The sequence below is a fragment of the Molossus molossus genome, unplaced genomic scaffold (assembly GCF_014108415.1).
Source record: "Molossus molossus isolate mMolMol1 unplaced genomic scaffold, mMolMol1.p scaffold_m16_p_1, whole genome shotgun sequence".
NCBI lineage: Eukaryota > Metazoa > Chordata > Mammalia > Chiroptera > Molossidae > Molossus > Molossus molossus.
In genome coordinates, this window is record NW_023425344.1 from 56509135 (window position 1) to 56521465 (window position 12331).

General features: G+C 46.4%; 1 protein-coding gene across 2 annotated transcripts in view; it reads left to right on the plus strand.

The window, feature by feature from the left end:
- Nucleotides 1-2436: 2436 nt before the first annotated feature.
- The window catches only part of SEPTIN11 (septin 11), an 88386-nt gene continuing 78491 nt past the window's right edge, over nucleotides 2437-12331 (plus strand). Inside the window, exon 1 of one of the 2 annotated variants that reach the window (XM_036262151.1) lies at nucleotides 2437-2641. In XM_036262151.1, coding sequence (XP_036118044.1) covers nucleotides 2615-2641 — 27 coding nt within the window. In that variant the 5' untranslated portion in view covers nucleotides 2437-2614. The remainder of the gene's footprint in view (nucleotides 2642-12331) is intronic. The other variant, XM_036262162.1, reaches the window with a different exon arrangement.

The window sequence follows — 12331 nt, forward strand, 5'->3', positions numbered from 1 at the left end:
AATATAATCCTTTAGCAACCCTGTTAGGGAGGAACTATTATTAAACAGACTTTTAAGATGAGGAAATTGAAGCACAAGAAAGATTAAGTAATTTGCCCAAGGTCACATAGCTATGAACTGTTTTTGAACCTAGGTAGTATTGTCGTAGATTGTTTAAATGACATTCTGAAATAGCCTTTCTTGGCCAACAGTAATTAAATTGTATTTTTATTAAATATATTTATGCCTACCTGTCCCCAAAAAGTCAGGGAGGTGGGAATTTAAAGCATTGCTTCTAGTCAGTAAAAAATTCAGGCAGAAGCTGGGTAAACTGTAATGATTCTGTCCTAAAAGGGTTTCTTCAAACAGTTGAGATCTTGGAATAAGTGGCTTTTAGTTTTTGTGATGAGAATAAACTAACCTACCCACAAAAGTAGGAAATTCATACTCTCAGAATCGAATCAGCTTTTTTCAACATAAGCATTTCCCAAGTAAATAAAAATGAAACAATTAATTGATTAAGTCCTGCAGTCTGGTCCAGCCCATGTATATACCAAGTGGAGAGTTGGTTTGCAATTGCCCTTACATCTGGTTGGCAGCCTGTGGAGCAGTCTTTTCATAGGGTTTACCTGAGACCTCACGTCATGAGCAGTGCCTGTCTAATCCTCCCTATGGGAGAAGGACAAAATGTCTATATACACAGAGCAGCAGATGGAAGTACTTCTCTTCCCCCTCCCTTTCCATTGTAACCATCCACGTGGTAATCGTAATTCAACATTTACTGAGCGCTTATTGTATGCTTGACATAAAATGGTGGACCATGTCTTCAAAAGATTTGAAAACTAGGGGGCAGAAATTGCTAAAAACTGAGAGGTTAGTGTCTGCAAGTCTGGGTCCGCCCACAAAATGAAGAGATCCGCATTCGGAGCCTCTGATGTTTCTTTCGCTGAGACTGCTTTCATCACACTCTCATCCCCGAGGGTTTCACCTGCATCCTGTAGGTGGAATTCAGCCTGGGTGGCCCAGAGCCCATCCACCCCTCCTGGGGTAATCCAGCGTCTGCCTCGCAGCAGCTGGACCCCGGCCCGGAGGCCACTCACCCTCAGCCCAAGGCGGGGCGGCGCGTTAGAATCCTGTGTTCTCCAGAGATGGCCGGAGGGGCAGACGCAGGGCTCCCGAGAAACCTGGTTGCTGGAAGTCTCAGGTCAGACTCTGAGGCACAGTCTAAAGAGGTGGTTTGTCTTTGACCTAATTCAATAGGTCTTGGTTTTCCCTGAGGGTGCAATCCCGTGGGTTTATCACAGCCTTCACCGCCTCCCCACACTCCCTGCGCTTCAGTATAACTGGTTCCCCTTCCCCGTCCGGTCGCTATCCTCAATCACCTTGCTGTCGCGGGCCCCCTCTCCCGCCCGACGACGCGCTGCGGGAATCTACAGCACCTCTGTCTCACTCCGCCCTCAGGCTTCGGCCCGGGCCGCACCACCCGAAACGCAACAGGACTCTGCTATTCCGCCCGGCACACTGTCGCGCAGTAACGCCCCAACATCTGTTGTTAAAATCCTTCCTTACGGCGGAGAAGCTTCCCAGGCCCACGCGCCCGGAGTCGCACAGACTTTACAATCACCCGCCTGGCGCCGCTGCCGCGCCCCCCAGCCGCAAGCCCCCGCGCGCGCCTCCCAGTCTGTCTCCAGCGATCACAAAAGGTCGGCTGAGCCCCCAAGTGTGACCCGCGGGCGGCCTCAGCCCCTGCGCTCTGGGGCAGTCCACAGCTGCGCCAATTCCCCAGCGGAGAAGTCCTCTAGTTCCTCTCAAGCCGGCGGCGGTTGGTAGTCCACATCAGCAACTACTGTGGCCTCTTCCTCTCCACTGTGGTCCCTTACCCGGCCGCATGCTTCAGTGACAGCTTCCAGCCATCTGCTTTTTAGTTTCTCCCTTAAGAACAGACTCGTAGGAGCAACTCTTCCTTTGGGGGTGTCTGCCCAGCCCCACCTCGGTCACCCACATATCTCCCTGGTGGCCCACACCCTCTCCAAGCGGGTTCCTCCGGTGGGGCGTGCTTGCCCAGGGCTAACTTTCCGCTACATGCCGTCTCCGCAGATCTGTCTTGCCCCGGCATCCCTTCCCCCTCTCCGCAGCGGCTCCAGCTGCCCGATTTGCGTAGCGCGTGGCGGGACCTGGGGCAGGGATCTCCGCGCTTAGGCTTTTACTCGGACTTCAGCACGTGATGGAACGGGGGGCGGGCGGCCAGCGCACCGGCTGGGGGCGTCTCGGTGGCACCGGAGAGGATCGCTTCGAGGTCCTCAGTTACAATGTGAGAGGGCAAGCCCTGCAGTCTAAGCCTGGAGGCCCGCCCACCATGCTCCCCACCACTGCCTCAGCCCCCGCGAGCAGGTTTACACCCCTTTCTGGGGAAGCAAATGGTCCCTTCCAGGCGGGTGGCCATGTTGCTCTAATAAAGCAGGAGGGGCAGTAGCGTGGGGGGAGCAGATGCCGCTGGCCGCGCGCGGGAGCCGGGCGCGAGCAGAGCGCAGCCGCAAGGAAGGCGCGGGGGAGGCGAGCGGGAGCCGGAGCCCCAGCGGCAGCCACTGTTGGCAAAGAGCAACCGGGCGCAGCCAGAGCCGGAGCCGCAGCCGCGATGGCCGTGGCCGTGGGGAGACCGTCTGTGAGTGCTGGGGCCCCGTTTCCCTAGCCTGCTACTTCTCTGATGCTGGGTGGTCCCCGCTTTGGGGCGGGTGCCGGCGGGAATACGGGGGACCCGGGAGGGGGTCGGGACCGTGGCGGTGGTGGCTGTGGGTGTGTGTATGAATTTGGGCGCGCGTCTAGGGCTGAAGGGACGGCGAAGAGCCCCGAGGCTTGGCTGTTACGTGATGCAACAGTATATCGCCTCGTTGCGCCCCGATTCCCAGGATGGGGGAGGAAAAGGACCTCTCTTTTATTTTCCCTTTAGAAAGATTCTTTTAGCCACTGTGTTTCTCGGCTGCTCCTCTCTCTGCGCGCACACCTTTTCCCTCGTGACATTCGAGAAAGGCGCCGGGTGCGAGGGTTTCCTCCCGGCTGCCCTGCGCGGAGGGGCGACCCGAGCATGGAAATCGTTAGCCGTAGCGCTGTGTGTCAGATGGTTGTAGAAGCGGGTCAAAAATAAAAGGGTGGGATTTCCGTGGTGGTTTCCCCAGTGCATTGTGCGATCCCGGACACCCCCAGGCATCCACCAGGGTGACCGAGCCCTGCCCAGGATGTGGACAAAAGCCCTACATGCACACACAAAGTTTTCAAAAGGTCCCCTTGTCCGGGTGGATGGAGGTATTAAAATACTCAGCGGATGGAGGGCTGGGGGTGGCTAGCAGAGGAGGTGGGGACGCGAGGAAGAGGAAGGGAGGGCGAGTGCCGGCGCCGGGAGAATCGGCAGCCCCTTGGCCCGGAGCGCGGGAGGGAGGGAGGGGGATGCTCCAACCTCCGGTTTGCGGGCGGGGCAAGGGCCGCGCCTCCTGGGGTGCGCTACTCCGACCCACGGATTTGGAGGGTGCGGTTTCAGTCGGTGCTGCACAACCCTGGGTGAAAGGCAGAGGGAAGGGGCGGCGGCCTTTCCTTTTTAATGAAAGAAGCAGGGCGGGGTGGGAACGGCGGAGTCCTCTTTCTTTCTCTTTCCCCATTTCTTTGTCGATGTTCAAAGTCTACTTTCACCCCATGGGCTTTGGGGGCGCTTCGCTCGAGATTTTTCCTGCGTTACCCCCTCCCTTTCCTTTTCCTTTTTTCTTCCTACCCGTAACTGTGTAGCTGCAGGTGGTGGCTTGAGAGAGTTTGTAGATATAGACAAAAGTCCTTCGGAGATACTGGAAGCTCTGAAACCCCAGAAATGCAGGCTGTTCTCAGACCCCCGCGCTTATTCTCCTAACTCTTGCCCAGATATACAGCCCCCCCACCCCCCAAGAAGTTCGCTGGATTCCTCAGCGTGTTCTAATCAGTCTGGTGATTCCGCTTGCCGAGGTGTTTTTAGAGACGTTCTCCATGGTCAGAAAATATTCGGTGGTCATATTGGAGTGTAACTGTAGGTCTTTCAGGCGTTTTAAACTCTAATAGTTAATGACATACGCTTAAGATTTCAGCTCTCTGCTTGCACACAAATTGTACTCTTGATAATTAGTGGTCAAAGATTGCTGTTATTGAGGGAATTTGTAGTCTCTAGCTAATCTTTTTTTTTTTTTCCCCTCTGGTGAGAAAATTGGAGTCCAGAGAAGTCAAGTTTGGTGAAATTACTCCCTCCTCCACTAGACTCATTTCCAAGGCACAGATTCCCAGTAACTAAAATAACAAAATCTGCTTTAGATAATTGGAGAGCATCCGGGAATGCAAATTGTGTGTGTGTGTGTGTGTGTGTGTGTGTGTGGTGGGAGGGTGTCTTTTAAGTAATACCTGTTGCTGGTGCATTCTTGAGGCATGGGGAGGTGAAAGAAATAATTTGCTGCACATTTTTAAAATAAATTAGTTCATATATGTCAGTTAAATAGGAACAGTATTTGAGATGTAGTTGTGTGGTCACAATCATATCCAACACTAGGTCTGTCAACCAGATGTGAGCTTAATCCCAGGGAATTCTTGTGTAAGAACTCGCTCATTCAAATAGTAGAGATTTTTAAAAGTGTTGCACAGAGGAAGTAACTGCTTTCTCTGCACATTCCCTGTTGTCACTGGAATTAAGATGAAATTACTTACAGTTTAAAAACAGAAGACTTCTGCCCTGGCCCATTTGGCTCAGCGGTTAGAGCGTGGGCGGATTAGAGAATAGGCTAGCAGACCAGAGTCCCAGTTTCCATTCCAGTCATGGCACCTACCTCCCTTGTGTTTAGATACCCAGCCCTGGTTGGGGTCCTGCGGGAGGCAGCCAATAGGTGTGTCTCTCTCACACACATGGCTGTCTGTCTGTCTCTCTACCCCCTCCTCCTCCTCCTCCCCCTCTTCCCCTCCCCCTCCCCCTCTTCTCCCTGTCTCCCGGCGCTCTATCTGAAAATCAGTGGGAAAATATCCTCGGGTGAGGATTAAAAAATAAATAAAAATAAAAACAGACTTCTTTCTTTGACTGAGTTGTGGTGTGGGTGATCCGGAGTTGACTGTGACGTTGAAGTCTTTTCATATATTTCCAAGGAATTGTTGAACTGTTTAACTGTTGTTCACTCCGTAAATGTCTTAAGTGTAGTGTCCCCAGTTTGTCTTCAAAACAACCCCAGTCCATGCAGATTCTCCAAACACAGATCCAGGGGATCTACACTGCATCCTTCTTGTTAGAATTCTCCGCCTCTTCTGTTCCCTTATCTATTCTAGGATTGGAACAAAGGAAAGTGTGTAGAGACAAGAATCACTCGAAGTTGAGCTGTGTGTGAATGGAGTTTCTCTAGTTACTTTTTAAAAATTAGATTTAAAAAAAAAAGGTTGTTTAGAAATATATGAGTAAATCTCCTTTTCCTGAAAACTGCCTCCCTCATCCATATTGAAGGAAAGTTCAATCAGGATAATTTGCCCTCAATTTTAGACATTCTTGAATTTGAACATCTTAGTGTGATATCCCAGGTAAATATGACCTTTTACTGAACAAAAATCCTTATATGTCAAATGCAATAATTTCTATCTTATGAAGTAGCTACAGTAGTCCCCCCTTATCCGCAGTTTTGCTTTTTGAGGTTTGTTACCCATGGTCAACCTCAGTCTAAAAATATTATGAGGAAAATTCCAGAAATAAGTAATTCCTAAGTTTCAAACTTGCCGCCATTCTGAATAGCATGATGATGGGCCATTTGCTCAGTCCTGCGCAGGGATGTGAATCATCCCTTTGTCCCCCTTTGTCCCATTTATCCATGCTATATGTGCGCCTTCCCCTTAGTCACTTAGTAGCTATCAGACTGACTGTTGTATTACTGTGCTGGTGTTCAAGTAACCCTTATTTTACCTAATAATGGCCCCAAAGCATAAGTTAGTGATGCTGGCAGTTCAGATATGCCAAAGAGAAGCTGTAAAGTGCTTCCTTTAAGTGAAAGGATTAAAGTTTTCAATAGGGCAAAAAAAATCTTAGGCTGAGGTTGCTGAGATCTGTAAGGACAAATCTTCTACCCATGAAATTATGAAAAAGGAAACGTATTCATGCTGAGAAATCACATATAACTTTTATTACAGTATATTTGTATAATTGTTCTACTTTATTATTAGTTATTGTTGTTAATTTCTTACTGTGCCTAATTTATAAGTTAAACTTTGTCATAGGTGTGTATGTACTACTTGCAGTTTCAGGCAGCCACTGGGGGTCTTGGAGTGGACCCTACCAGATAAGGGGGATTCCTTTATATTCAGTTACAACCATTTAAACCTCAAAGCTAAATTCAGATGTTTCCTAAGTGGATTTCTTGTTGGCTAGTAAACAAACTCCAGTTTAGTGTGATACTCATTATTTTCATTTATTTTTCAATTTTTATTAATTGATTTTTGTTACAGATGTTTCTCCTTTTTCTCCTCTAGACACCCTTCTCCCCATCTGCCCCCTCTTTATTTTTGTTTTAATCTTATCCCCTAGCTTCCCCATTTTCTCATGGATGGTTTTGGGGCTTGGCTCTGAGAGGACCCTGAAGCACATCTGTGGTTTCCAGAGTATAACTGATGATTAGCAAGAGCATTTCTTCGCTAGGTTTGTGTCCACATTTTGGATGAGTTAGTATTCTTGCATCCAAGTCCCAGGGAAGCTATTATTTTTATTTTACACAGGGCATGGTAATTTCCTCTGCCTGGGTATCAGGCTTTATGTAGCTGATCCACTCTCTTAAGGTATGGTGTTCATCTAGTTACAGAGTCTAGGAGTTGATAGGAACATTAGAGGTCATTTGGTTCAGTTTCCTCCTCAGTCTAGAAATATTTATTCCTAGGAGAAGGGTATGTGTTTAAATGTTTCTAGTGACAAACATTCCACTATGATATCCTTCAAGAAGCATGTTTAATTGTTTTTCTGTTGAGCAAAAGGAAATGGAGAACCGAGTTCATTCATTTGCTCATTTAACACTATTTATTGACCAGCTCCCATGTGCTAGGTGCTGAGGATATATCAGTGGACGAGAGACATTCCCTTCCTCCCTGGAGCTATTTTCTGGGAGGTTTAGTGTCCGTGTGTATTACAGTGACAAACTTCAGTGGAGTATACAAGCCATTTATGGAGAAGGGAACTATTTGCCCATTGCTGAGTCAACGATGATGATGTAGGTAAAGGATCTTAACTGTCTGAGGATCCTTACATACAGTCCCTGAAGATAAGGTCTGTCTTCAGCAGGAGAAAGGTGGGGACTGACAAGGAAATGTCATTTTTCCTTGTTGTAAAAGTGCCATTACTAGACCTGAGGATGTGGCCCACATGGAGCACTCTGGCTGTGGTACTTGGAGAAAGATTAATGGAGCTGAAAAAAGTGCAGGGAATGGCCCATCCGAATTATAAAGGGGTTGTCATCCAGGGGGAGGTTTTTAAAAAGTAAAACTCTTTAATCATTGATATAAATTATACGCATTGAGGCTCTATAAACAATTATTAAAAATCCAATAAACGTTTGAGGTGCAGTACGCTCTCCTTTTAAAATCTTTTGAAAACTGTAGATTTTTAAAAAAATCTTTTAAAATATCTTTTTTAAAATGACTTATCTACATCACAATGAAAAATAGATTCTAGGCATTAATTAAAATAACAAAACTACACATATCCCACCAGCCTGATATAAAAGCTCTTAGATGTTAGGGTGTTTTTATTAACTTCTTGAAGTTTGCACCAGCAAGCATAACCCATCTTGAATAAACTGCTACTTAGAAACCACACGGTGTGCCTGTGGACCCTGTCTGACTACTTGGACACTCACATTATGAAGGAAACAGATGCTTAGTGCTTTCGAAGAGCCACCCTGTGTCTGTGTGCAGACAAAGGAATGAATGATTTGGATGGCCTACTTTGATTGATTGCCAAAAGACCCAGTGTTTATACCAACTGGTGATGCCACTGCCGATAATGACCTTAGGGTTTAGACTCCCTGTGGAGCAAGCTACAATCAGTTTTCTGTGCCTGTGTTTCTCTTTATAGGACCTTAAACTTGGTTGGGACTGGGGTAGGGGCTGCTCTTGGATTTTTATCATTTATTGGGAACTTTTTCTCGTAGCCTTAGCTAGACCTGTCTCAATTGGGGTAAGCGAATCTGAACCATTCTTTAAACAAAGACCCATATCTACAGCTTCTATCGTTTTTCCCAAGGAGACCTACTTTACAATATAATTGATACCCCCACCTCCTTTTAAAATCCAGATTGACAGAAAACTCCCTTCCAACTAAACAATACCTCTCTTGACCCATTCAGGCCTGCTGGCAGCCCATCAATGAAGCCGCTGTTGAACATAAAAACAATACTTGGGCTAAGGTGATGGAGACAGACTTCTGAAAAGAATTTGCTGGGTAATCTAAAGTCAAATTTGCATCATCTCAGATTTGGCCTGTGGTGGAAATTGGGAGTCTGTTCCCTGATATAACCAGAGCCAAAGCCTTACGGCCACCTTTCTTTAGGATCTGTGCCAATGAGTGTGAGTTCCTTGCTCAAGTCAAAGGATTCAGGAAGTAGAATTGTGTGGACACATTCTATCTACCTGCTGAACTCTGACCCACGGAACAGTGTGATGTGTTGATGGAGGGAGCAGGCTTGGGTGGAGGCTTACTGCTCCAAAGAGAATGCCTTTGGTATCCAAGTGAGAGCTTTACTCCTTCCGGTTTTGTTTGTTTGTTTGCTCTGCATTTTAAAAATCATGGAAAAAATATATGTAACATAAAACATATCTGCTTGTTTTTGACAAGTAACATTCCTTAGGGAAGAATTCATGCTTTTCTTATCAATTTTGTTTCTTATAGAAGTATAATCACAGTAATATAGGTAGGTTAGAAATCGCAGAACAAGACAACCCTCAGTAGCTGAACACATCAGTAATTATTCTTGGCTCCCTAATCCATCTGCTTTATCAAATATTTCTTATGCACCTTCTCTGTGCAGGTGCTGAGATTATAATGTTGAGTATTTGAGATGATCTCATCCAATTTCTCTGAAGGATGAGTAAGCAACAGAACTTAGCGAGGAAAGTGAGGTGGAAAAGTGTGCCAAGCCAAGGGAACAGCATGCGCCCAACTCTGGAAGTGAGGCAGAGCCTCTTAAGGAAATCCCAAGTAGCTGCGACATCAGTGTTCAGAGAGTGGACAGAAGTAAGGCTGGGCTGTGGGAAGAGCCCAGATCATGCAGTGCATTCTTCAAGACATTTGCTACATAGCTCTTGAAATATTTTATCTCCACCTTTGTCCTTCCATTTAGGATATCTCAGATTCCTGGAATTGGTCGATAGAAGATATTGAAAATCTGCAGAGTCGTAATTCTTCAGGATTCAGTACAGTAGAGGGGAGATGGCAGAGGATCAGGGGCATTGATTCTTTTCATGGCCAGATTGAGCCCTTAAACAATAGAGGAAGTGAAGACAGAGGCACTGCACAAAGAGAGGAGGAGGGTCTGATGACAACGTCCCCAGCATAGGGTTTCCTCTGCTGGTCTTCTGTATTGAGCCCTTCTTCAAGATGGGGAACTAGAAACTCTTACTTATCTTCTTAGACACTGAAGCAACTGAGTCCTGAAGGGGTGGGGGGGGCAGGTAGAGGGACAATGGCAAGATTCCTCCCATCTTGGACTACAAATATCAATCATTGTTGTCCATAAAGAAAATTCAAAATCCACTGGATTCTATGAAAGGAGAAATGTCTCTTCTAAACCAGGGTTCACTTAAGATCTAACTCCTTTTTCATTTATCTCATCCCTTTGTGTACTGTTTTCAGGCAAATATAAATTCCATCAGTCTCATTAGGGTGCCCCGTTAAATTTATTCAGACCTGCTGTTGAAACGGAAAGTCTTGACAAAAACCTTTGTGCACAGGAAGACTGCTCAACATCTTGATTTTTTTTTTTTTTTCTGTTTAAATTACTATCATGACAATTATCTCAGTTTATCCTCACAAAATTCCTGAGAAGTAAGCAAGATAGACAAGGAAACTGAGACACAAAGAAGTTGTCACTTACCTACTCTGGTACAGCCAGTGCGTGGGAGAGATACGGAAGCAATGACTCTTAGACGCAAATGCATACAGACCTACTGTCTCCTCAGTCGGTTAGGTTAAATTATGCTGAAATAACACGTTGGCCCCAATTTTATGGTTTCCACAGCAAAAGTTTATTTCTCACTCAGAGTCCTTGTCTGTTCCATGCGATATCCATCCACCCCAGGACCCAGGCTGAGGGAGCATTCTCTCTCTGGACGTTGCCAGTCTGGTGGCAGAGAAAAAAGAGACATGCTGCACCCTGAGCTGACTTTCCCAGCTTTTAGATGGGTCACTTCCACACAGACTTCACTTGCCAAAGTCAGTGGTCTCACCTAAATTTAACAGGTTGGGGATGGATAATGATACCTCTGCAAAGAGTGGCTCTCAGTCACTGGGCTTGAGGGCCATGGGACTGGGTAGGTAAATCCTCTCCTTGTGGAGGGGCAGGAATATGTTGAGTAGTAAGATTTGCCATACCTTCCCAGTCAGGGAATTTACTACAGAGCCAAGGGTCTTTATTATTTTCTAAAAATTATCTCCCTGGATAATGATTTTTCTTACTCTGTTTGCCCTACTTTATTCCAGCTGGACATGTTAGAGAGGGAGAGAAAGTGTGTGCATTAAGGAGCCTGAATGAATTGAAGGCAGACAGTATGATTTTCCCTATTGTTCAATCACAGCGAGTGTCCAGTAGCATCATCACCAAGTAAGTGATGAATGGTGACCTTCAGAAAGACCTTCTGTGCTGCTCACTGTGGCCCCGATTCTGGGACTGTACTCTCTGTAAATGGTTTTGAGGCCACCAGGATTTCCAGCTGCATGACAGAATTATTGCCCTTGGAATTCTTCCAAATCAGTCCTTTTTCAGCTGTCTGTTCTTTTTTTTAAATTCTCACCCAAGGTTATTTTCCATTGATTTTTAGACAGAGTGGAAGGGAGAGAGAGAGAGAAACATGGATGTGAGAGAGACCCATCGATTGGTTGCCTCCCACGTGACCCCCACCGGGGCTGGGGAATCAAACTCAAAACCCAGGTATATGCCCCTGACTTGATCAAACCTGCAACCCCTTGGTTTGCAGGCTGATGCTTCAACTGCTGTGCCAAACCAGCCAGGGCTCAGCCATCTGTTCTTAAATGCAGCCACACCAGATGACACCCTTCTTTTTTTTGCTTTGTTTTCTCTCTACTGTAGTACATGGAGGTTCTAGGGAATCAGCTCTGACATTTAACCACTTCTGTGGCCTTAGGCAAGTGACTTACCTCGTGTACCTCACATCCCCCATCTGTAAAATAATTACAGTACCTTCCTCAAAGATGCACCAGATTAAATGAGTTAGTGTACAAAATGTTTACAATGATGCAAGAAATATTCATCCTCAATGAAAGGATACAAATACTGAAATAATAAGGGCTTCTAACTGAAGACGGGGCTCAAACCAGAATTGCCTCCCCCCGCCCCACCTAGTAGGAAGTGAGCGTTTGCCCCCTCTCTGCTGTACCTGAAATGCACAGTCTTCCCTAATTTTAGTCACAGCCAACCTTTGAGGCTCAGCTCAAACATACTCTCTTCTCGAGGCCTCCACTCTCCAGCTCAGGTTTTGGTGGCTTTTCTGCAGCAGTGATGCCTACAACACTTATGTGTCACCCACATAGTATTCTGGAGCCCCCCCCCCACTTTCTTTAAGTTACTTTTTTCAAGTAAAAAGGAATTATCAAATATATTTATTAATGTTGAAATGTCCGATTATTATAAGCAATTTTGCCCTTCTAACCTTGAGCACATTCATGTGTTCTTAGCCTGAGTTGCCAGGCTTAAGGGTTGACAAGGACTTAAGGGAAAAGACTGTGTTGTGTACCACTCACTAAGAAACATTTGACTGGATGGGTGAGAGTTGTGCCAGCCCACATCCTCTCAGTCTGCTTTTTTTCATTCTAGCGGTTACTGTGCAGATTTCAGGGGGGTATCTTCAGATCAACAGTTTTGTGGCCCAGGCTTCTCTGCTGTGGTCATGTAGGATCTGCTTAGCTCTTCTGACCCATGTACATATCTGGATGTCCGAGGGAGTTCCCATCCCATGGGCCAACCGTAGATGGGGGATGGAAGCTGGTGAATAAATACTTCTCTCTTTTGTGACTAAGTTGGACAATTCTGAGGCACAATCAGAAGGTCCCACATGGGCCCCAACCCCCAGGGGTGATTAGCTCCATATGTATACCCCTAGG